The sequence below is a fragment of the Microtus oregoni genome, unplaced genomic scaffold (genome assembly GCF_018167655.1).
Source record: "Microtus oregoni isolate MIOR12 unplaced genomic scaffold, Mior012 000002F_ref0000024, whole genome shotgun sequence".
Classification (NCBI taxonomy): domain Eukaryota; kingdom Metazoa; phylum Chordata; class Mammalia; order Rodentia; family Cricetidae; genus Microtus; species Microtus oregoni.
The window spans coordinates 48849038-48874116 of NW_024543061.1; the positions used below are offsets into that span (position 1 = coordinate 48849038).

At 39.4% G+C, this 25079-nt stretch overlaps 1 protein-coding gene and 1 pseudogene across 1 annotated transcript; both read left to right on the top strand.

Annotated features, from left to right (window-relative positions):
- The first annotated feature begins 18349 nt into the window (after positions 1-18349).
- Positions 18350-18723, top strand: LOC121465536 (60S ribosomal protein L36a-like). Its single transcript, XM_041678746.1, has one exon. The coding sequence runs from the start codon at positions 18350-18352 to the stop codon at positions 18668-18670; it is 321 nt and encodes a 106-aa protein (XP_041534680.1). The 3' UTR covers positions 18671-18723.
- Positions 18724-22895: 4172 nt separating this feature from the next.
- LOC121466011 lies at positions 22896-23503 on the top strand (annotated as a pseudogene).
- The last annotated feature ends 1576 nt before the right edge of the window (positions 23504-25079 follow it).

Genomic DNA, 25079 nt, shown 5'->3' on the forward strand with positions numbered 1-25079 from the left:
CAAGGTTTTAAATGCACTTTTAAATTTCCAGCAAGGAGTTATACTAAATATTATCACTAGAGTATAGGATATGGGCTATTTGTATTTTTATTCCATGTACTTATCATAATATATTCATTCATGACGAGAAAATACTTAAGATATTCTTCCTCAAGGACTGGAAGTGTCAGAAGAGCCTTGATGTAGGTGGGTCTTCTTTCTATGTGTTGCTTTCATTGGTTAATTAATAAAGAAACTGCTTGGCCTGATAGGTCAGAACATAGGTGGGTGGAGTAGACAGAACAGAATGCTGGGAAGAAGGCAATGAGGCAGTCGCCATGATTCTCTAACTCGAGATGGACATAGGCTAGAATCTTTCCCAGTAAGCCACCACCTCGTTTCTATTACACATTAATAGAAATAGGTTAATCAAGATGTGAGAGTTAGCCAATAAGAGGCTACAGATAACAGGCCAGGCAGTGTTTAAAAGAATACAGTTTCTGTGTAATTATTTTGGGGAAAGCTATCCAGTGGCTGGGAGCTGGGCAGCGGGAAGCGGCCCACAGCTCCTTCTACAGAGCCTTTATAAAGAACTACTAAATAAAATTGAAACTTAACAAAAGGAGATGGCATTCTTCATGACACTGAACCAAAACAATGATGCAATGCCCTTTCACTGTTATCGCAGAGTAGATTGAAGCACCCAAAGTGCACATAAAACTCTGCAGCTGAAATCAGTGAAAAGTAATTAGTAGAGAGTGGTTTATTAGAGAGAAAATTTAATGATTGGAAGAGAGATTTGGGAGTTAAGAACTATACAACATGGGTATGAGAAAGAAATGGAGTCAGTTACTAGGAAAGGGCATTCCTTTATCACTGTGTAATATAATTCCTCAGTGTAGAATAGACACCTCACCTTCTCAATGGCTACCGTCATCTATTATATACAGTCGATACTGGGGTCTGTCATTTTTCTCCACTGTGGACCCTTTGTTCCCAGATTATATATACATTCTGTTTTGGCACTATAGATCTTGGATCAAAGTTGGAAGACTCAAATTAAATTCCCACACAACTACCTATTTAGGGTATAACTTGGATAAGTAGCATAGCCAATAAGACACAGATACCTCACCTGCTTATGATATAACCTCTGACTCCACCACAGAGTTATTATGAAGAACAAATGAGGGCATACATACTCAACCACAGGACTTCTAATCACATGTATCTGAAATAATATGATTTTTCATCCTATGAACAATGCATTGTTTGGCCTCCAATAGCAATACAAGATTAAAACTTGAATCCCTAGTTGACAGGACAAATGAAAGTCTTGTGGGTAAAGCGACCCCTTCCTCACTGACTGCTCTATATTTAGTGCTTCCAAATCTGGGTCCCAAAAGCAGATGGCTTTCCAGGGTAGGTGAGGGACATTCATTAGCTGAAGCTAATATGCACCTGTGTTTCTGAGCAGGCACTGACAAACAGTGGTCGAATGTGCTCCCAGCCCTGACTCTCACTCTGTGTTTCTCCATCTGTCTATTCACTTGTCACTGAAAGACTATGTGACAAGCTGCAAACACAAACCATAAACAAGAGGGATTGGACGAAGCCCTGCGCAGCTGGGTAGAACCGACACCCATAGGGGAAAGCCTATATGACTCATAGGATCATACATACGAATGTAAAAAGATGGCAATAGCAATAAAAATAAAGACTATAATTATTATTATAATTATCATAGCAAGTTTATTTGAGTGACTGATATGGACTGAGGGGTTTAGAGAAACTTCTCCTGAGTTGAGATCTAAGAGAGAAAAGTGAAAATAAAAGTAAATAGATCACTTTCTGCGCTGTTATCGCTCCTGCCAATGCAGTCAACATTCCTAAGTCCTGCTGGGCATTCTGAAAGAAATGTGACAAGCACCAACCCCACAAAGTGCCACAGTACAAGAAAAGCAAGGATTCTTTGTATGCCCAGAAAGAGTGGTGTTGAGACCAGAAACAGAGTGACTATGATGAGCAGACTGAGCCTTCTTTGTAGTTTTAACCTTTCTGTGAGACTGGGGAGTGCTGAGACTGGGCTATGCTGAGACTGGGGAGTGCTAAGACTGGGGAGTGCTTAGATTGAGGAGTGCTGAGACTGGGGAATGCTGAGACTGGGGAGTTCTGAGACTCAGCTATGCTGAGACTAGGGAGTGCTAAGACTGGAGAGTGCTGAGACTGGGCTATGCTAAGACTGGGGAGTGCTAAGACTGGAGAGTGCTGAGACTGGGGAGTGCTGAGACTGGGCTATGCTAAGACTGGAGAGTGCTAAGACTGGAGAGTGCTGAGACTGGGGAGTGCTGAGACTGGGGAGTACTAAGACTGGAGTTGCTGAGACTGGGGTGTGCTAGCCTAATGCAGATCTAAGAGACTGCTGGCTAGGAAGAGATGTGAGCAGTTTTAACTGGTAGGCAATAAGAAGAGAAAGAGTCAAGTGATCCAGTTCTAACTGAATTTTGTTACAAAGACAATAAAAATTATGAACTTTTAATCACACATATGGAAAAAGAGCAAACAGATCAAGTAAGGGTCTGTATGATTGATTGGTGGTCCTATGACCCAAAACACTGACATTCAAGAAATGGAATGAAGGCATGTTGGAGCAGAGGTCATGGGAACGAATATAACACAAGACGAAAGTTAAAGAATACAAGGCAGGGTAGGCGGAATGAGGGAGAAGAGCAGAAGAATCACAAAAACCAAAGCTTATTTGGAAAAAGTGCACAATGAAACTTAATAGTGTATATGCTGGATTTAAAATAATACAGATAATGTCTAATTGTTCTTTTATATGAGCAGCAAGCATGGATGTTGAAATAGGAGCGGCGGGGCTGCATCCCCAACACCCCGGCTGCCTGGCTAGCTTATGCCTGAAATAACACACAAACTGTATTCATTTAATCACTGCTTGGCCCATTTCTATCTAGCCTCTTCTAGGCTAATTCTCACATATTAATTTAGCCCATTTCTAATCATCTGTGTTGTGCCCGTAGGTGCGCTTACCGGGAAGATTCTAGCCTATGTCCATCCTGGGTCGGAGCTTCATCGTGTGTGTCTGCCTGGGAGCAGGGCATGGCGTCTCTCTGAGGCGTCTGCTCCCAAGAGGAGAGCTGTGAAGTCTCTGACCTCACTTCCTCTTCCTCCCAGCATTTTGTTCTGTTTACTCCTCCCACCTATCCTCTAACCAATAAAATGGGCCAGGGCAGTGCCTTTATTAGCCAATGACCTTCCTCCATCACATGGAATTAACGTGTCTTACACATCCTGTCAAGGAAAAGCAGTCTAATATGTAGAGATCTTGAAAGGAAAGTGAAGAAGAGAGCCTGGATTAGAAATGCAGACGAGCACAGGCAATAAGTAGGGATCAGAGAGTAACGCAGTTTGGGGTTTGAAGACTCTATGGGTAGAATAAACACACAGTGATGGGAAGGGAGCAGAAGCAAGAATTTCAGTTAAAGCAAAGGAAGAGAGAAGTGATGACCCAGATAAGAGCGGCAAAATGAGAATCCAGTCTCAGAGAAGTACAAATTGAAACCAGGACCAAATCTTATGAGTATAGAGTTGAGAGACAGGATGGTGATGAAGTTGACTTTATTTGCCATGTTGTAGGCTCCTAGACAACAAAGATGTATCCTGGCAACCTCTGGGAGTCACACACTTTTAATATCCAGGGAGTTTAACCTCCTGCCAATCTAACTCATGTCCAAAGAGCTTCCATGAACTGAACTGGATCCCTTTACTGAACTGCTTCTGAAGAAAGAATGGAAACCCCTACCTGGGTTCATTTCTGGCTCCATTACCAGGGGATGGAAGTTTTGATAGTTACCTCATCTTTGAGCACATCACTTCACTTGCAAGAATGTAGAACTGCTGATTTCTACTCCCCCTATACTTCACAAAGCTGCTGTCAGTAGTCCATCTGGAATCTAATCTGAAAGACTCCTCCCTGAGGGCTAGCTTACATGGTACATGAAAGCTCCATTCAAGCTTCCAACAGAGGGAAGCAACTAACAGTCCTACCCAACTACAACATCCATGAACCACAACAACGAGCATGACACAATAACCCCAATGGTGCAGTAGTGGCTTATGTGACTTGATGGTAACCAACAGCTCTCTACTTGGACTTAAGATCTGCTCAAAAAGAGAGAAATTATACCTGGCACTGGAAACCTAGCCAACTTCCCAGTAAAGTCATAGCTCTTGGAGGAGAACCTATAACCACCACTTTATTAACCCAGAATAATCTCTTAACACATTTTAAGTATTTATCCTTATACCCACAGATAAGTATAGTCCCCAGTCCTCACTAAGAAAACTTCTCAGGGTCTGGAAAGATAGGTCAGTGGTTAAATCCACTGGCTGCAAGGACAATGGCACTGAGTTTTGATTCTACTGCATGGACTGGCCTTGTGGGAGCCTAGACTGTTTGGATGCTCACCTTCCTAGACCTGGATGGAGGGGGGAGGACCTTGGAGTTCCCACAGGGCAGGAAACCCTGACTGCTCTTAGAACTGGAGAAAGAAGGGGGGAGGGAGTGGGGGGAGTGGGAGGGAAATGGGAGGAGAGGAGGAGGTAGAAATTTTTAATAAATAAATAAATAAATTTTTTAAAAATCCACTGGCTGCTCTTCCAGAGGACCTGGGTTCAATTCCCAGCACCCACATGCCAGTTCATAACTGTCTATAACTCCAGTTCCACTGGATCCAACACCCTAACACAGACAAACGTGCAGGAAAAGCATCAACATACGTAAAATAAAGATGAACAAATCATTTTTTAAAAAAAGAAAACTTCTCTCTGAAACAGAAGGAGACAATTACAAAACACCACAACCAATCAAAATGAAGAATTGTGGAACCCAAACCGGTGGTTGTATCTACAACACAACTCCCACACCTAAGGCTCAGAGATCATTGTATAAAATGGGGTAGAAAGACTCTAAGGGTCAGAGGATTACAAAATTTGCTAAAAGAAATGTAGTCTACAAAAAATGTCAGAAGCTATGCCTATAAACGATAACCAGCACAAGTCCCTAACACGAGCTGAACAAGGACAATGACGACATGCTAAAGTGGGCAGGGGGAAACATGAGGCCTCTACACAAAGAACTACAGTCAACAAAGGTATGCTGAGTGGGAGAAATAGTCTTCCCCAGGGAAGAGCACAACCAATTGGTTATCCAATACCAAATGGCCACCCCTGAAAAGGTATCATCATACAGATTGAGCAACTTATATTTAGGAATATTTATGTATATACATATATTCAAGTAACAACAACTGCTGGGGGGGCATGAATTTAAAAGAGAGCAAGGAAGGGAACATGGGAGCATTTAGAGAGAGGAAAGATGTAATGGAGACTGCACTTCTGCTTCCTGATCACCCAGACTCAAATCATCACACAAAACTATATTAATTACAACACTGTTTTGCCAATAGCTCAGGCATATTTTTATTTATCTCTTACGTTAATAGAAATAAACCTATTTCTATTAATCTGTGTATTGCCACGAGGCTGTGGCTTACTGGTACGGTTCTGGCATCCTTCTTTCTCCTTTAGCAGCTACACGGTATCTGCCTGACTCTGCCTTCTTTCTTTCTGCATTCAGCTTAGTTTTCCAATCTAGCTAATTTCTGCCCTGTCATAGACCAAATTAGCTTCTTTATTAACCAATGGTAATAAAACATATTCATAGCATACAGAGAGGAATCCCACATCAGAAAGAGAAGGGAGAAATTATGTAATTATATTATAATCTCAAAAATGAAGAGTAAAACAATTAAAATAAAAGGAAGCAATGAATTTCAAAGAGAGGAAGGGGCAATGTATGGGAGGTTTTGGAGGGAGGAAAGGAAGAAGTAATTAATGTAACTACATTATAAGTTCAAAAGATAAAATTATTATTGTAAACAAATTTTAAAAAGAATTAGTTCAAGTGCTATTAAATATTAGTATGAGTTAAATAAGTCATGGAACACAAATCATAAATTTATATTAACAATAAATATTAATAAAATTCCAATTTAAGTCACAGTGGCCCTCGCCACACATACCTGTTCTCATCCCTTGCTTTTGCTCACTATTTCCTTCCTTTCTACACATGCAGTCAGCACTGAATACTTTCTAGTCTTAGAAATCAGTGTCTGTGATGGTGGGCTTTGGTTATCCCCATGACTGAAGTAAGAACTGACCAGAACAAGTGAAATGTATCTGTGCCTGTTGGGGTATTTCTAGAGAACAATGGCATAGTGAGACAATGACTCCAGAGGAAAGATCCACTCTCCATATGAGACATCACCTTCCTTCCAATGGGAAGCCCTGGCAGCTGGGGGTGAGGGGGCAGGAAGAGTAACCATCACGTGACTTGCCTTCCAATCTTTCTGAGCCAAAGAGATAGTTATCTCCTGCTATAGCAGCAACCTTCCATGGACATAAAGCACCAGACTCGTTGACTCAGTACCATTTATTCTCCAGTGATCTTCAAGATTTCCTTGCCAAATTGGGACTGCAGAAGAATCCAACTTCGTGTATAGAGCAGCTACTGGGTTTTATGCCTCTACAGCATGTAGACAGCTACTGCTGGGCTACTCAACCCCTGCCATCAAAGCCAATCTAGTAAGTCCCCTTTAGTAATATATGCACTCATTCTATCAACTCTGCTCTGCTCAGAAAGCCTGCCTAATGCAGTACCGCCTTGGCTTGAAATAATCCGTTTACTGCCACAATAGGATGTCTATCTGCAAAGCAGCTGATATTCATGGATCTACAACTCCTCAGTACCTTCAGTGCTAAAACAGGTAACTGGTGCCAAGAGCCGTGCCTACTCAAATCACACCTTCAACCAAGTGACAAGCAAAAAATAAAAAATAAAATAAAATAAGCATTTAGAACACACCAAAATTCAATTTCTTCTACTTCTTAAAAAAATGTGTTCAAGCTCTTCTAATTTCTATAAAAACAGCTTTAAATGCAGGTTATTGCAACCCCCTGACAGTGTCTAGTGTATGATGGTGTTGTCTAAACAGGACCAATTCGAAACAGAAAGCTTTGAAAAACAAAACATTTGGAAAACAGGAGATTAAAAGAAAGCTAAAAGGTTAATTGTGGAAATTGTTTAAGTGACTACAGCCTGCGTTTTTTTTTTACTAGCAAACACATCCTTTCCATTACTACAAATTTGAAACACCAGATCTTAAAATCAATTCTCAGAGTTCTAGCAGCTCAATCAGGTTTTGTCCAGAACATAGCCAGTCAACAAGCAATCAAAGCCAATATAAAGCCACGAAGCATTGCATCAACATGACCCCTGTATTTTCATTGTAATTATCCATGCAGGCAGGCAGTCTCTCAACTTAGCAAATCGCTATTGAGTGTCTGCCACAGATACAGGATTACAGTCTGTCACAAACAGTAATTTTGTTCCTCAAATTAAAAGATGAAGCATGAGAGACATGCTGATAGTCTGAGGGAAATGAAAAAAAAAAAACAGCATCCTAAAGAATCAACATAGTTTAAGTTACTTCTACTGCCTTAAATGGCAGTGTACTTCTCCCATACATGTTTATTTTAAATCCCTCATCCTATAAAACTTAAATAACTCTGTTAACTAAGTTGCTGGAATCTTGAGTCTCTTTTCTTACAGAAGTCTTATCTTTCTGATAAAACTCACCTTAGGGTGATTATCAGGCCCAAGTCTGGCACACAATGGAAGTTGTCCTTGATCTGTTTTATTTCTCCTAAAGGTTTTTGCTTCTATTACAGTCAGAATAAAGAGACAGAATACTTAAGGCAATGTTATACAGAATTAATATAATGTTAGAATACTTCCTCACACCCACACCCTTTTTTGTTATCTTTCTCAACTGAACTAATTATGCCCTGATATCTTCAGTGACCACTGTAGGGCTGGCCTTAGTGTATGGCCTTGTGGTACAGGGTCTCATTAGAAACCCCGAGAGTAGTTAAATGTTCGTTTTTAAATGCCTTCACCTCATAAGCACTTTGCTTTTCTCCCTGTTTTTGATATCTTTTAGCTGAAGACACTACACAAACCACAAAGCATGATGGTCACCAGCTTTTAAACAGTATATCCAACTCATGACACTTCTGTGTTCCCAGTGAACGTACAACTGTGCGTGTGGAACAGTAGCGTGGAGAAGTAAGGCACTAATTCCATAGGTCACACACCTGTTTAAGGGATAAGGACATCTTCCCTTAACAAAAAGTTTAGTTTGAACCAAGTTCAACCAGCTGTCCTTTTCAGGGCCACAAGCCCCTGAACAGCTCTGAATCACGTAAAGCATGTCTCATGTACCACAGTTTCAAAGCATATTTATCTCCTGCCTTCATGCTCCAGCCGTTAATTTCTACCTCGCTACTTAAATGAATGCTATGCAAACCACAAAACAATATGGCACAATGAGACAAAGCTGGCTTCGACTGACACTGCCCCATCGACCAGATGGTGAGTCAGGGAGGCAGCGGCAGCAGAATGGGCAGCCAAAGCCAAGGAATCAACTCACAGTGCAACTACATGTTCTGTAATTTTCACATTTGTTCTCATCTACTTGGAGTTAATATGTCCTTGATGTTTCCAAGAGCAGCAAAATCCATTTATTCCAATATTCGACTCCGTGCTAAACTGAAATCAACTGGCCCCAAAATACCAATAAAGATTTCTATGTAAAGCTATTAAATTCAATATTCTGAAATTAGAATTCAGGATTTTGTGGAGTGGTAATGGTCGCTATTCATTAAGTGAAGCACTCGAGAACTTTGATTATAATCTACTAGAGTAGATAAGCGTTACTAAGACAGAGCAGGGGGACGAGGAGCCCAGCTGGGGATGTGGAGTAAGTGGGGGCTGGGAACAGTCTTCGGTTTACTGAAGACTGAAAAAGCCATGAGTTAGAGCAAGCAGCTGACATCAGACAAAATTAGAGGGGCCTGTTTCAGCATTGAAAGGATGATGGGACACCTGTAAGGCAATCAGGGGTCCATTAGCCACAGATGAATGTCAAGAAGAAAAATCAAACGAACTGAAGACATCTCGTGAAGTGTGAGGAGAACTTGAGGCACTCAGTCCCAGGTTAGTATCAAAAGCTCACGACCTCACAACATACATGCCCTCAGATGGCTCTCCTGGCTTCTGCGTCAGACTCTTCTCATACAAATAAAAGTTTTAGAAACTACTCTAAAAAGGTTTTGAAATTATTTCTCCAGATAATGAATTACAAATTGGCACACAAATGTTAACTTGCAACAGTGTCTTTATAATGGGTTTTGACAGGCGTTATTAATAGAGTGAAATAACATTTTAAACACTGGTTGACATTTCCAACCTAGGTCAATCTCATTGTCCCATAATCTTCGGTTATTAGGAGTAAAGCAACTGAGGGATGGAAGAACCAACTCATAAATGAGGAAGCAATGGTTCAGCCTGACATTCAGAATAAAGTACATTAAGCCATAAAAGGCCCAGCATTAATGAAGATAATGGGCTTAAACTATTAGAGTCATAAAGTTTAGGGGGTGATGGGTTTCCAGAATTTCTGAAGCTATCTTGTTGTGGGTATAAACCAAACACTAGTTCAAATCATTGAGCTTTTTCTTCCACTGTAAGCTGCAAAAAAAAGATGAGATACGGGAAAAAAAAAATCAAAAGCAATTTTCAATGGAAACAAAAGGCCTTCAAAATTTTTCCTAGACTGAAGCTATAAAAGAAAAAAGTTGTCAGATGTGGGGATTCCTGCCATATTCCCCCACATATCCTTATATAGTCTGGAGTAGGAGAATGGGTACCAGAAATACACTTCCTCCCTACTCTGCTTTGAGGATCCAAGAGGAAGAGAGACACACTTCCTTCTCCCTTCAGAACTCCAGGAAGATGGAGTCTTCAGAATAAAACCAAGCTGAGGAGATTTATAAAATGACAACAGCTGTAAACAGCTGGGAAGAAGGTGTGTGCAGAGGAAGGGTCCCAGAGACCATAGATGGGGCAAAGGAAAGCAGCTCCTTCTCAACTGGCACACAGGAGCTTGCAGAATGGATGAAAGAATCCATGGCTAACAAGAAGCCAGACATAGGACCAAGGGGACTCAGCGACAATCAACACCCATGGCAGATCATGGGCATGCGTTTTCATCCACTTTCTCCTCCCTGCTGAGTAGAACCTGCTAATTTAACAGAAGGAACTTAGCCCATGTGGCAGAGGACTGTTCCTTCCTATAATTTGGGAAATATTTTGTTTTTCAATTTCTATGCAAAATCAGCATGAAATAAGGTGTTCCCTCTAACAGAGTGGCTACTTTTTTTTTCTTTGACACTTAACAAATCCAATATGAAAAGAATGTTAGTCTGTTGTAAAGTGTGCATTCTATTGAGCTCTCAAAAGAAGTTATGGTCTACACAATTTTGTTGTTTGTTTTTTACTCTTTGGCATTTTGGGGGTCTACCACCCAGTTTCCAAATAAATCACACATGAAGAATTATTCTTAGTTATGAGTGATTGGCTTTAGCTTGACCTGTTTCTAAACAGATTTTCTTAACTTAAATTATCCCATCTATCTTTTGCCTCTGGACTTTTATCTATCTCTATTTCTGAATACCTTTCTTTACAGCTTTCTCCATGGCTTGCTGTGTACCTGGGTAGCTGGCCCCTGACATCCCCCTCCTCTTTGGCTCCTCCTTGATCTTCTCCACCCCAGATTTGTCCTCCTATTTATTCTCTCTGCCTGCCAGCCCCACCTATCCTTTCTCTGGCCAGCTATTGGCCATTCATCTCTTTATTAGACTAATCAGCTGTTATTAGACAGGCAAAGTTTGACAGCTTCACAGAGTTAGACAACTGCAACATAAAAGAATGCAATACATCTTTGCATTATTAAAAGAAGTGTTCCACAGCATAAACAAATGTAAGACATCTTAAAATAATGTTCTACAATACATAGTGCAGTCTCCATTCCAGTGTCCTCTCTGTCAACATTATCAACCTAATTTTAAAAACACATAAAGGTGAAAATATCTTAATAGTCTCTGAGAATAATCTTAATCCCCTACAAAGTGTCTGGAATCTACAAAATAGAGAGAAAATTAAATGTTTTAACTGTGTCAACTTGGTATGGAATTATTTCTAGAAGAGACAAAAACCCTGAAAAGTCATTAAGAAAGTCACAAGTAATAGTTCTACAGAAAGGTGTGGGTTCCTCTTCAAACAGTTGATGTGGGATTTTCCTCTGTATGCTTTGATTACCATTAATAAATAAAGAAACTGCTTTGGGTCTATAGCAGAGCTATAGGGGAACAGAGCTAGGTGAGGAAAACTAAACAGAATGCTGGGAGAAAGGAGGCAGAGTTAGAGAGAAGCCATGGAGATGCTGGACACAAATGCTGGGAATTTTACCAGGTAACCCACAGCCACATGGTGATACACAGATTAATAGAAATTGGTTAAATTAATATCTAAGAGCTAACCAATAAGAAGCTAGAGCTAATGGGCCAAGCAGTGATTTAGCTAATACAGTTTCTGTGTGATTATTTTGGGGCTGAGCAGCCGGGAACAACCAAACAGCCTCTCTCCTTGCAACAAACAATCATACACATAGAGACAGAATAATAGACAGACACACACATACACAAACTCCAGCTTCTCAAACACTCGCACAACCTAACCATATTGTTATTATTGCAAAATACAAAAATCTAATAATTCCTAAATCGACTGACCTTTTGAGACTTTTGAACTTTCAAACACTGGAAAATAACAAGAGTGAGAACTTGGAGGCAGCCAAGTGCATTACCAACCTTCTGTCCTGCCTTTTTCATAGATATAATAAAATTTAAAGGTCTCAGGAATACAACGAAAACTAGGAAAATTGAAAGCCACAACCTCATGCAGTTTCCACCAAACCACTTGCTGCCCAGTTTGCTATGTGTACCTTGCAATGCTTTCAAGAAAGGGAAATATCTATTCTTTCACCACATATAGGGAAATAGTGACAACAAACACTTCTACCTCTGTGGAAAAAACTGCAAGCAGCCATGCTTAGGAAGCATGCAGTCCCATAATCTGAACCTGCACTTCTTCTCAATGTGTGAGCACAAAAAAAAAAAATGAACTCTAAATCAGCTTTGCCCCTAAAGCCTCCTTATCTAAAGCACCAGTAATGTGCTGCTCTTCTGAATAGAGCACTGGGGAATATTTGACTTTGATTATTTAACTTTGACAGCAATTTATCACCAATTAGATCATACTGTGTGCATTTCACAAGGTTTTTTAGTTTTCTTTTTAAATTGAGCTAAATTTTCTATGTCCAACGAGTTGGAATGTGATAGAGAAAAAACTGTGAAACTTTCTTTTGGTTAAGAAAGAAAGCTCTCAAAAAATAAATAGAAATGACTGGTGAATATTTTAAAAAGTGGTCATCATCCTTAGCCATTAGTGAAATGCAAATTAAAACTGTTACTTTGAGCTCTTATCCCTATCTTAGAGAGACAGAGAGAGAGAGAGAGAGAGAGAGAGAGAGAGAGAGAGAGAGAGAGAGAGAGAGAGATGCACACATCAAAATGATGATAAATGTTGTCTTGGATGTGAGGAAAGGAGAACATTTATTCATTGCTGAAAATCACTGTGAAAATCAGTGGGGAGGATCCCCCCCAAAAAAGAGATAGCATTACCACACGATCCACCTATATCAATCTTTGACATAGACCCAAATGACTGTATATTCTACCAGAAATACTTTGCTTGGCGTTGTTCATGTCTGCTCTATTTACAATATCTGGGAAATAGAGACAGTCTATCTGTTCAGAAATTAATAAATGGAAAGTGAAAATGTGATACATTTGCACAATGCAATATTATTCAGCAGTTAACAAAAATTAAATTTTCAGGTAAAGAGAGCTAGGAAAAATTATTCTGAGTGAGGTAACCCAGACCCAGAAAGACAAATATCACAGTTTCTCTCATTTGTGGATGCTAACTTTGAATCTTAAGCTATGGGTATGTTTTATTTTGGAATACTCATTAAGATCAAGAAGCTACTAGGGGTCATGGAGGTGGGATTTCAAAGGACAGGGAATAGAAAGCAGTGGTATAAAGGGGAAATTGAATTAATGGAAAAGGAAGATTGAATAGGGTAGGGGTGGGAGAACAAGATAGGAGGACAGATAAGTCGTATGGAACCATACAACTGCAGAAACATCCTAAAATATATACATATACATACACATGAGTTTAATCGAATTAACTTATAATGGGGAAACAGTGCTCTTAATAGATATCATAGGGTAACAAATGAAAATTTCAAGACCAGAAATATGTTATCTTTTCTGAATTTGTTGGTCAGTGGGGTTCCATTGACCCCATACATAACAGGATATTGCCAATACTATTGGTTACCCTCAAAAAAGTGAAAGTAAAACCCTACTGCTGATGATACCACATACTTGATTCATACAATATGGAAAAATAAATCTGGTACTCACCTGGAATCTTCAGCCCTACTGACTAGCACTCATCATGCTGAAAGAGGCTATGCATGCTACACAGAGAAGAAAAGTAGCCATGCATCTTACCTAGTTGTGAACACTGCAAGCTACAATAATTAACATGGCAAGATATACTCACTAGTGTAATAATGGCACAAATATTATGGGAGTAATCAACCACTTTCAGACTTGATTTGAGACCCACTCCACAAGATAGAACCCAAACCATTATTAGGGTTAAGAACCTGTAACTAGGTAGTTCCTATGCCCTAAGGGTAGACTTACTACTCTTATTCTACTCAATGAATATAGTATTAACCTGACTCCCAATGACTTATTGTTATAAGATTAGTGCATCTCTTGGTCCTCATCAGAGAAATTCCTCTTGGCATCAGGTGATAATTAACACAGAGATCTACAGCTGAGCAAGATGCTCTGGTAGGTCAGCCATATTCCAAGAGATGTCCCCCCAAGCAATGGGAAGTACAACTTGGTTTCACTTTTTTAAGAGAACACAAATTGTGTAGGTAAAAAATGGGAGTTGTAAGTGAGAGGCAAATATGATCAAAACACACTGCATGAAATTCTCAAAGAATTAATAAAAAATAGTTTAAAGAAAAATGTTTTAAGAAAGGAGTAAATAATTATTGGTTTACTTTTCATCTCTTGTGATCCCTTCAAAAATGGATCAGAATTAAAGGATGAATCCTACTTATGTCTAGCAAAAATTTTTTTCCATTATTCCTGATCATTTATAGATGCTTGGACTTAAGTTTAAATCAATATCACCCAGTGTAGTGGGAGCTGCGGGCTGCGTTTCTGCCGCCCAGCTCCCAGCCACTGGCTAGCTTTATCTGAAATAACAACACACAAATTGTATTCATTTAAACAATGCCTCGCCCATTTCCATTAATGTGTGTAGCACGGAGGTGCCCTTACCGGGAAGATTCTAGCCTACATCCATCCTGGGTCGGAGTTTCATCGCGTCTGCCCCAGAGAGGCAGCACTTCCTCCCAGCATTCTGTTCTGTTTTCTCCACAAACCTAAAGGCTGGGCTATCAAATGGACCAAGGCAGTTTCTTTATTAGACAATGGCCTTCCTCCATCATTTCCCCTTTTTCTGTTTAAACAAAAAGGAAGGGCTTTCACTTTAACATAGCAAAATTACATATAGCAAAGCAGTTATCAAGTAAGAATTACAGATACAATATTTATATCTATTTTATCTTTTATCATAACAATAGAAAACTATAACTATCTATTCTTCAACTCCATCAAAGACTCCAGAAGGATATAATATTAAATATAAATGTAATATAAATATAAATATAATATTAAATATTAAATGAGAAGTAAGCAACTTACAAAATTCTAGAAATCACAAAGACATCTCGCTGCCTGGACAGTCACCCAAAGTTCCTCTGTACTGTTGGGCATCCGTCTTTGGCCTATAGGCCCATAGTTTCCAGCATACATTTCCATGAAGCAGGAAATTTCAAAGGCAGTTCAGTCAGTATCTGCTGTGTCCTGCAGAATGTCTCACAGACTCTTTTATGAATCAGGAACCCTGAAAGATCATCTCACCTTTAGGCAAGTTCAGTAGTCCTCTCTCTGCAGGTTCTCTGTGTCCAGCTTATGCAATAGTCCAGGCAAGAGCAGTTTCTTGCCCAAATGGCTATCAAACTCCATAAGGTGCTTCTTCAATGCCCATCTTCTTCATGAAGTAGATTGGTGTTGCCAGGAGCAGACGTGTCTCATTGTTATGAAAAACCCTAAGTTATTAAAACATTAAATGTCATATTCTATAGTCGTTGAAAGATATGAAGAATGTCTATCTAAAATATATCTATGTACATCTAGAAAATGTTAACTAACATGGCTACAAACTTGACTATTATGATTATCTATTAACAACCTATATACATTACATTTTTAAGTGAACTACACAATCACAATACTTTAAATAAGATCAAAAATACATATACATATAAAAAAATTGACCTAAAATTTCTATCAATTAGGCAAAATCTATACAAATGCAAATTATTCATGGTATAACCTGTGTGCTAGATTCATATCAATCGGCAGTTGAGCAAAGTAATTTTTTGAGGGTGTTCACAGCAACCTTTCAGAAGGACGTGGTCCGTCATACCATATTGTGATAGAAGCACTCCACAGAGTCTCATCCTCTGTGAAAACAAAAGAAGAAACTCCTTTCCAAAGCATCATGTCCTTAGATCCAAATTTTAAATCAAGGTATTTTCAAAATATCTGTGTTGAATTAGTTCAGCAGCATTAATAAACAAATATCTTTTAGCAGCTGTTTCTCTTTCCTCAGCGTTCAAACAATTCCAAGAGAGCATAATATCATACAGTATCAAGATTCTCTGTGTATTTTCCATCTTTGTGCAGCTTTGTTTTAACCTCTATTTTGTTTATTTTTACTTTTATTTTTTGCTTTTTGGGACAGGTTCTCTGTATATCTTTGACCTGGAAAAACTCTGGCAACCAGGCTGTCCTTGAACTCTCAGAGATCCTTCTGTCTCTGCCTCCCAGGCATTGGGATTAAAGGTATGTGCTACCACACCTTGAAGTCACAGAGGTCAATCTACCTCTGCCTCCCAAGTGTTGGGATTAAAGGTGTGTACTACCACACCCAACTACTCTCTTTCTTCCTTTTTTTGTTTGTTACTTTAAGAACTTTAACTTTTAGCCTGCATGTCTTTTTAACACACTGTTAATCATTTAAAGTTTTTTTTCTTTGAATCTTTCTTTACTGTACATCTCTCTTTTTCTGACTACGTGAATCTTTAAGGAGAGGGTTAAAGGCTTTGACAGCTAGATCCAGCCCATTCCTTAGCTTTTCAGCCTCGTAGCTGAGGTTCCAACTGTAGCCACAACTCTATGGTGTGTCAAGGTCCCTGTCAGCAAGCAAGCTGCAACAGTATGTCCACAGACAACAGGCAAGTCCTCTCTCTGTAGCCGGCCCTCCTGCCTCAAACAGTCAGAGTTTGCCTGATGGAGGAAGGTCATTGGCTAATAAAGGCACTGCCCTGGCCCATTTTATTGGTTAGAGGATAGGTGGGAGGAGTAAACAGAACAAAATGCTGGGAGGAAGAGGAAGTGAGCTCAGAGACTCGACCGCTTTCCTCTCGGGAGCAGACGCCTGAGAGAGACGCCATGCTCCTAGCTCCTGGGCAGATGCACGCTATGAAGCTCCGACCCAGGATGGACATAGGCTAGAATCTTCCCGGTAAGCGTACCTTGGGGTGCCATACACAGATGATTAGAAATGGGCTAAATTAATATGTGAGAATTAGCCTAGAAGAGAATGGGCCAAGCAGTGTTTAAATGAATACAGTTTGTGTGTTGTTATTTCGGGCATAACCTAGCCGAGCAGGCGGCCGGGGTGCTGGGAACGCAGCCCCGCCGCCCTTATTACTACATTTGCCCTGGCAGGAAGGCCCAGAAAGCCAGCATTTTTTAATGGCGCAGCTTTTTTCCTGCTACAGCTGAAAACCAAAAAGCATGTGTTCAGCTTTTCATCAACACCATTTAAGTGTTTCGTGGCAGGACGTCTTAAAAGAGCTGCAAGGTTTTGCAGCTAAAGCTGAGTCAGGAAGCCTCAGCACTTGCTTGCCTCTATCAAGCAGAGCAGACCCGAGAAATTGCTGCTACCAAGAAAACATGCTTTACTCCATTCTTTCCCAAGCTTTCTCAGGCTTTATGTGGATGCAGTTGCCCACGTCTGGGCACCATTCTGTTGAGGGGAGCTGTGGGGGCTGCATTCCTACCGCCCAGCTCCTAGCCACCGGCTAGCATTACCCGAAATAACAACACACAAATTGTATTCATTTAAACACTGCCTGGCCCATTTCTATTAATGTGTGTAGCACCGAGGTGCACTTACCGGGAAGATTCTAGCCTACTTCCATCCTGGGTCAGAGATTCATCGCATCTGCCCCAGAGAGGAGAGCTATCGAGTCTGAGCTCACTTCCTCTTCCTCCCAGCATTCTGTTCTGTTTTCTCCACCCACCTAAAGGCTGGCCTATCAAATGGGCCGAGGCAGTTTCTTTATTAGCCAATGACCTTCCTCCATCAACCCAGGATGGTTACATTCTGCATGCATACAACTAGCATCATGTACAGAATACCAAGGTTTGCCATCAATCCAAGTAATAGCCAGGCCCTCTTTTTCCATTATTTCAATTTCCTCTGAGCAACTGTGTGGCTAATAAAAATAAAGTTAATCCTGTCTACCCAATGCAATGCCAACAAGGTGCACTGGCCCTCTCTTCTCAAGAGAAAAACTTTTAAATATGTTTACTCATTTATATATTTGAGGTTGTGATATCCTCAAAGAACTTTCCTGTCATCATAACTTTCTTGTCATAATGTCTTCTTCTTTGGGGGCGTGGATAAGTTGGCACAGAGTCTGACTTTGTAGTCCAGGCTGACCTGTAACTTACTACTCTCCAGCCTCCCAGTTGCTTGAATGCAGGTGTGTGTCACTGTGCCTGGATTTAGCTTTATTTAAATGGCACCAGTCTTTATAGACACCATATATCCCTTGGTCCTAACTTTATACTATCTTTTCTTTCTTACTAAATACAAGTTTTTTAAATTTTGAGTTTTAAGGTTTTTTCCTGCTCTTTTTTTTACTTTCAATTCTCACTGTAAATCTGGTTGAAAGCAGTAAGCAATGACCATGCAACCTACTAACCTGAGTTGCTTTGAGATATATTCCATTATATTTATAGTCTACCTATTTTAGCTTCCTATAAAATATTGGAATGTGGCTTTTTCTGTGCCGATATTGCACCCGCCAACATGGTGAACGTTCCTATGACCCGCCGTACATTCTGCAAGAAATGTGGCAAACACCAACCCCACAAAGTGACCCAGTACAAGAAGGGCAAAGATTCTGTGTATGCCCAGGGAAAGCGGTGTTACGACAGGAAACAGAGTGGCTGTGGTGGGCAGACTGAGCCTATTTTCCACAAAAAGGCAAAAACTACAAAGAAGATTGTGCTGAGACTGGAATGTGTGGAGCCCAACTGCAGATCTAAGAGGATGCTGGCTATTAAGAGATGCAAGCATTTTGAACTGGGTGGTGATAAGAAGAGAAAGGGCCAAGTGATCCAGTTCTAAGCTGACCTTGTTATGAAGACAATAAAATCATGAGCTTTCACTCAAAAAAAAAATATTGGAATGTGAACAAAAAGTAGATAAGTTCTTTGCTAAAAGATCTCTCATTCGGTGCCTAGTAGATTCCTCACCCCCACTTCAATTCTCAGGACCACATGTTGTACTGTATTATTTTCATGGGTATTCTGATCTTCTTAGAGAATCCCCACTAAAGTCTGGTTATAGCATTCCATGTGTTTCTTATCTGGCTTCTCCAAACCTTTCCAAATTCCTTCTAAAGAAAAAGAAAAGTTTAAAATATTTGTGAACCATGTCATCAAATAGACAGAACATGAACCCTACTTGTCTGGAGTCAGTTTTCTGTATTTGGTATATTGTATGACTGTGAGCGAGTATTTTCCACAAACAACCTAAACAGGTAAAGGAATATCCTAATTTATAATTCAGAGGTATCAGTCCACTGTGGCAGGCAGGGTTTAGCTAAGTAAAGTAAACAATATTATCTTATGTTTTAGGGGGAGGCTGTTCATTTGTTCCCTGCCACTCAGACTGAAATAATCACACGGAAACTATATTATTTGCAATAATGTTTGGCCAATAGCCTAAGTGTATTTCCAGCTAGCTCTTACATCCTGAACTAACCCATTTCTATTAATCTGTGAATCAACACATGGTATTGGCTAACAGGATAAAGTTCCAGGGCATCTGTCTCCTCTGGCAGCTACATGGCTCTCATTGACTCCACCTACTTTCTCCTAGGATTTAGTTTAGTTTTCCTGCCTAGCTATAGTCTGCCCTATCACAGGCCAAAGCAGCTTCTTTATTCATTAACCAATAAAAGCAACACATATACAGAACTTCTGACACCATTTCCCCTTTTCTATTTAAATATAACATAGCAAAATTACATATGTAAAACAGTTTTCAAGGAAGAATTACAGTTATAATATTTATATCTACTTTATCTTTTATCATAACTAAGGAAAACTATAATTATAACTATCTATTCTTCAACTACATCAAAGACTCCAGAAGAATATAATATTGCCTAAGTAAACAGGAAGTGCATTGTAAGCAACTTCCAAAACTCTAAAATTAACAGAGACACTTCACTGCCTGGACAGTCACCCAAAGTTCCTTTGTAACACTGGGACATCCAATCTTCAGCCTACAGGCCCATAGTATCTGTCAGACTTTTCCATGAAGCAGGAAATTTCAAAGACAGTTCCACCTATATTGGCAGCTTGTTATTAATTTTCTTCTGTGTCCTGAAGAATATCTTTCAGACTCCTTTATGAAGCAGAAACCCTGAAGGACTGTCTCACCTTCTTTAGCCAACTTTAGCAGTCATTTTCCTATGGGACCTGCATGTCCAGTTTATACAGTATAACATCAAGCAGTCCAGGCAAGAGCAGTTTCTTATACAAATGGCTAGCAAACTCCATAAGGAGCTCCTTTATGCCCATCTTTCTCTTGAAGTAATTGGTGCTGCCAGGAACAGATGTGTCTCATTGTCATGAAAAAGTTCTAAGTTCTTAAAACATTTTAAATACCATATTATTTTAGTCTTTGAAAGAGCTGAAGAATATCTATCTATCTGAAATATATCTCTGTACATCTAGACAACCTAACATGACTACAAGCTTGACGATTATAGATGACTATCTATTAACCTGTATTCCCTAATTATATTTTATATTTTTAAATGATCTTCACAAACACAATATCTTAACCAAGAGCAAAAATATACATTTAAAATTGACCTTAAATTTGCATCAATAAACCAAGAGCCATACCAATGGAAAGTATTCATCGCTATAGCATAGCTCCCTTTAAATGTAAACAAGTATCTATAAACAATATTTAGAAATTTGGGTGTAGTTCTCTCCAAATTGCTTTCTGCTTTTTGTTGGGCAAAGTATTTGTGGGACTTACAGAGACTTTCAGGTGGTCTTGGTCCATCAAACCATATTAGCCTGGAAGGAATCCACAGGTTCTCATCCTCTGTGAGAAAAAAAAAGAACCTATTTTCCAAAGGAACAAATTCTTAGACTCAAATTTTAAAGTGAAGCTACCTTTAAAACATATATGTTGGTTTAGCTTAGCATTCTGTAGAATGAAATATCTTTCTGTAGTTAACTCATTCATAGTCAAAAATTTTTTTTAAAACATAATATTATACATAATCTATGTATATTCCATCTTTATGTGACTTCGTTTTCTTACTCTATTACTATTTCTACAAGTTTACACTGTCTCTTCAGAGACTTTGTTTTATTTTTTAAAAAACCATTTACTTCTATTTTTAAATCTATACTATTTTTCTTCTCTTTCCTAAGCTTATGAACATTTTCTAAATACACTGTGACCCATTTAGGGATCTTTTTTTCCATCTGAATTTGTCTTTATTGTGTATCTGTAATCCTTTTCTGACCAGGGCAATTTCTTAAAATGCTAAGTGGTGTGGCCTTTTGACTCCACCCAGTTCAACATGGTAGAGGTCCATTCATTGCCTCTGAGACTGGGGGGTGGAAGACACACTCACCACCTCAACTCTGGTAACCAGTGGGTCCATACTGTTACCAAGTAGTTGAAACATGCTGCCCACAAATCCCATTCAAGTGCTCGGCCTCCTGAAAAGGCAGAGTTCATGCTGGCAGCATGGCCCAGGAAGTCACCATTTCAAAACTGTAGGTTTTTTGTTTGGTTTTTTTTTTTTTTGGTTTTTTGTTTTGTTTTCACTTTTGTTTTTGTTTTGCTATTGCTGAATCAGAAAGACCTCCCTTAAAAGAACCAAGGCACTCCTATTCTCTGTCAGCAAACAGAGCCCATCTGAGAAAAAAAAATGTATTCTCAGGTTTTATGAATGTAGTCACCCACGTTGGTGCCAATTTATTGTGGGGAGACTACTTGTTTGATGTAGGTGGGTCTTCTATCTATCTGTTGCTTTCATTGGCTAATTAATACAGAAACTGCTTGGCCTGATAGATCAGAACATAGGTGCGTGGAGTAGACAGAACAGAATACTGGGAAGAAGGGAAGTGAGGGCAGACGCGATGGAGCCAGCCACCTCAGTCAGACATGCTGAATCTTTTCCGGTAAGCCACCACATCGTGGTGCTACACAGATTACTAAATATGGCTTAAAGCAAGATGTGAGAATTAGCCAGTAAGAGGCAGAAGCTAATGAGCCAGGCAGTGTTTAAATGAATACATTTTGTGTGTTGTTATTTCGGGTGTAAAGCTAATCATGTGGAAGCCAGGGGGGACAAAAAGCAGGCCTGCTCACCTCATCACTACACTTGTTTGTTCCCAGCTGCCCAGACCTGAAATAACCACTCAGAAACTATATTATTTGCAATACTGTTTGGCTAATAATTTAAGCATATTTATAGCTAGCTCTTACATCTTAAATTAACCCATTTCTATTATTTTATATTTTGCCATGAAGCTTGTGGCCTACCAGCAAAGTTCCAGCTGGCAGCTTGCATCTTTCTCCTCTGGCAGCTACATGGCGTCTCACTGACTCTACCTACTCTCTATATGTCTTTGTTTGGATTTCCTTCCTGGCTTTATTCTGTTAAGCCATTGGCTGAAAGCAGCTTTATTCATTAGCCAATAAAAGCAATGCATATACAAAAGGACTTACCACACCATTATGTTAGTCAGGAAGGAGTAGAACAATAACAAGGAGGGGCCATAATAAGATAAAGCTCCTGAGACAAGTTCTCAATTATTGATTTTCAACAAACAATCCCACTTTTCCCAGTTCTCCTACCTCTTAATATTGTGTTCAGATTTTGAATTCTTCAATGGATTAATCACTACCAATATAGAGCCTTTTGGAAATAATTCCATAAACACAACCAGAGATGTATTTTAGATTAGTAAAGTTGTCAAGTTGATAGTCATGATAAATTAGCCAGGATTGGTAGAACATATCTTTGCAAATAGAACTTGGATGGCTGAGGTAGGAAGGTAGCAAATCTGGGACCTGTTTGGGCTAATCTGCACTAAGTAATTGTTCATCATAGTTACCTTATATGACAAAGGGATACATAAAAGAAAGAAGAAGAGGTCATGAATTTCAGACATGAGACAAGCTTGACCCACCATTACTGGCCCTGAAAAAAGGAGAGCCAAAAGCCAACAAATACAGTGGCTTCGGGAAGCTAGAGAAGGGGACAAGGGGCCAGTTAGCCAGACCCAGGGACACTGCACACCATCAAATGATGGTGTTTGGAAAAATTTTGAGTCAACTCTGCAACTTAAAGTAAATCCCACAGTCGTATAGCTCCAGATACCTCTGGGAATGGTTGAACACTGTTAAATAAAGTAACTTAAAAATGATTCAGGGATGTTGGCCCTGAGAGGGCAGCATCTGAGTGGCTACTTTGGTGCAGGGACTAAGTATGCTACTGTGACCACCAGAAGTATCTACAGGACTATAACAACCTTCCTTGCAGGAGGTCCTGTGGACTGATACAAGATTCAAGCAATTGATGCCACCAATTCTTATATCATTGATTGGATCACAAGGAGAGTTTAGAACATGTTGGGGGAAAAAAACGCTATGGGGTATCATTCATTATGTTGGTGATAATGTTTGCAGAGGCTTACTCAATTTGAAAAATTATTTTTAAAAAAAGCCTATTAGAAATAGAAATGATTGCCTGTGGGAATGTCACAAACATTCAGCGTCATTGCTTTATGACATTTTAGGAACCTCAGGTATTTGTTCTTATGTGATCTTCCTGGAGCAAAAGATAGAGAAAATCTTGCTGAAGTCTTTAAGACACCACTGCCTTCCCTAGAACCAAAATTATACTTGAAGTAGAATAAGTGTCTGATCTCAGTATAAAGGGTCATTTGAAATTGCTGATACTAAAATGCTACAAATACTACATAATCACCAATAAAGCTTAGATGTTATAGGAATGGGGAATGGATATTAGGTCGAAAATAAATATTCAAAAGTGACTCACTAGCTGGGCAGTGGTGGCACACGCCTTTAATCCCAGCACTCGGGAGGCAGAGGCATGCGGATCTCTGGGAGTTCGAGGCCAGCCTGGTCTACAAGAGCTAGTTCCAGGACAGGAACCAAAAATAAAAAATAAATAAAAAACTACGGAGAAACCCTGTCTCAAAAAAAAAGTGACTCACTAAAGTTACTTAGTTTGAAGTAAGAAATTGTGTACATTAAATCATTTTAAAAACTATGACATAGCATTTTAATTCGAATATTTTCCTTATTTCTAGAGATGTATATACTGTAGATATTGCTATACTGATATAGAGTTCTTTAAGTATGCAACGCAAATATTCTTTTTTATATTATAATAATTTACATCTCTAGAAACACTGAAGAATGTTGCTGTAAATGCCCAATTATGAAAAACCGAAAGCTCAGTTACAGATGCAGTGATGGAGTCAGTCGTGCACAGCTGTGAGTGGTGTTGAGAACAGCACGCTGCATTGTTCCCCAGGATGTGCATGCCTTGCTCAAGCTGCTGCATTGCTGTGATCATAATAAATACCCTTTATCAGATTGGAAAGTGCAGGTTAAGTGCAGGTTAATTTGTCCTACTTCTCAACTTGGCTAGTGCTGGTGTAAACTGAGCACAGGTTCTTGTCAATACTCAGCTAGTTTTGCTGGTAAAACAAAACCGGAAACGAGCTATCCTTCCCATCTGCTTCAAAGAAAAACTGTTAGCATATTGATTAAAAGCTAATTTTGTTGACTTCAAATATTTTGAATGCTACCTCATAAGAACTCAAGGGACATAAAGTATATAAATATGAAAATGAGTTTTATAACTAGAAAACACTAATAAAGAAGGTCATAAGGGAATTAAAACAGAATCTAGAGAAGGTAGTTTCCAGGAAAAAAAAAAGGTTTCCCGAAAGGAATACAGCCCTGCTGACACCTTAATTTTAGTGAGATGAACGCTGTACTTCTGACCAAAATAACTGTCACACTAACCACAACAAAAACCTTCATGTTGTTTAAACTTCTACATCATTGGCTATCTGTTATGGTCAAAAAATAGCAAAATACTATGCTGGGAAACTAAGGTCCACAGAGTATGAAGACAAGGCTAGAAAAAATCTAATTCTCAAACATCCCTGTCTTGTGGCCCTCCCACTGCACCAGTCTGCCTTACTGCATTGGTACTTGCCCTTGCGGAATTTTCTCATAACAGCAGAACAAACAGCTGACAGAGAAGGAGAGGCATGGTGTCTAACTGGGATGAATTTGAATCACAATGTTGGAAATCCAGAGCTAGATAAGAAAACAAGTGGAAGAAAAATATACTGACATAAAAATGCAAGGTTGCTCCAATGTATAAAGTTAACATTCCTTTTTGTTATTATTTAAATGTCTATCTTTGGTCTTTTACTCGCTAACTAGT

Bases quoted from the DNA above. Each gene is read 5' to 3' on its own strand.
- LOC121465536 (XM_041678746.1), top strand. From the start codon at position 18,350: ATGGTGAACGTTCCTATGACCCGCCGTACATTCTGCAAGAAATGTGGC.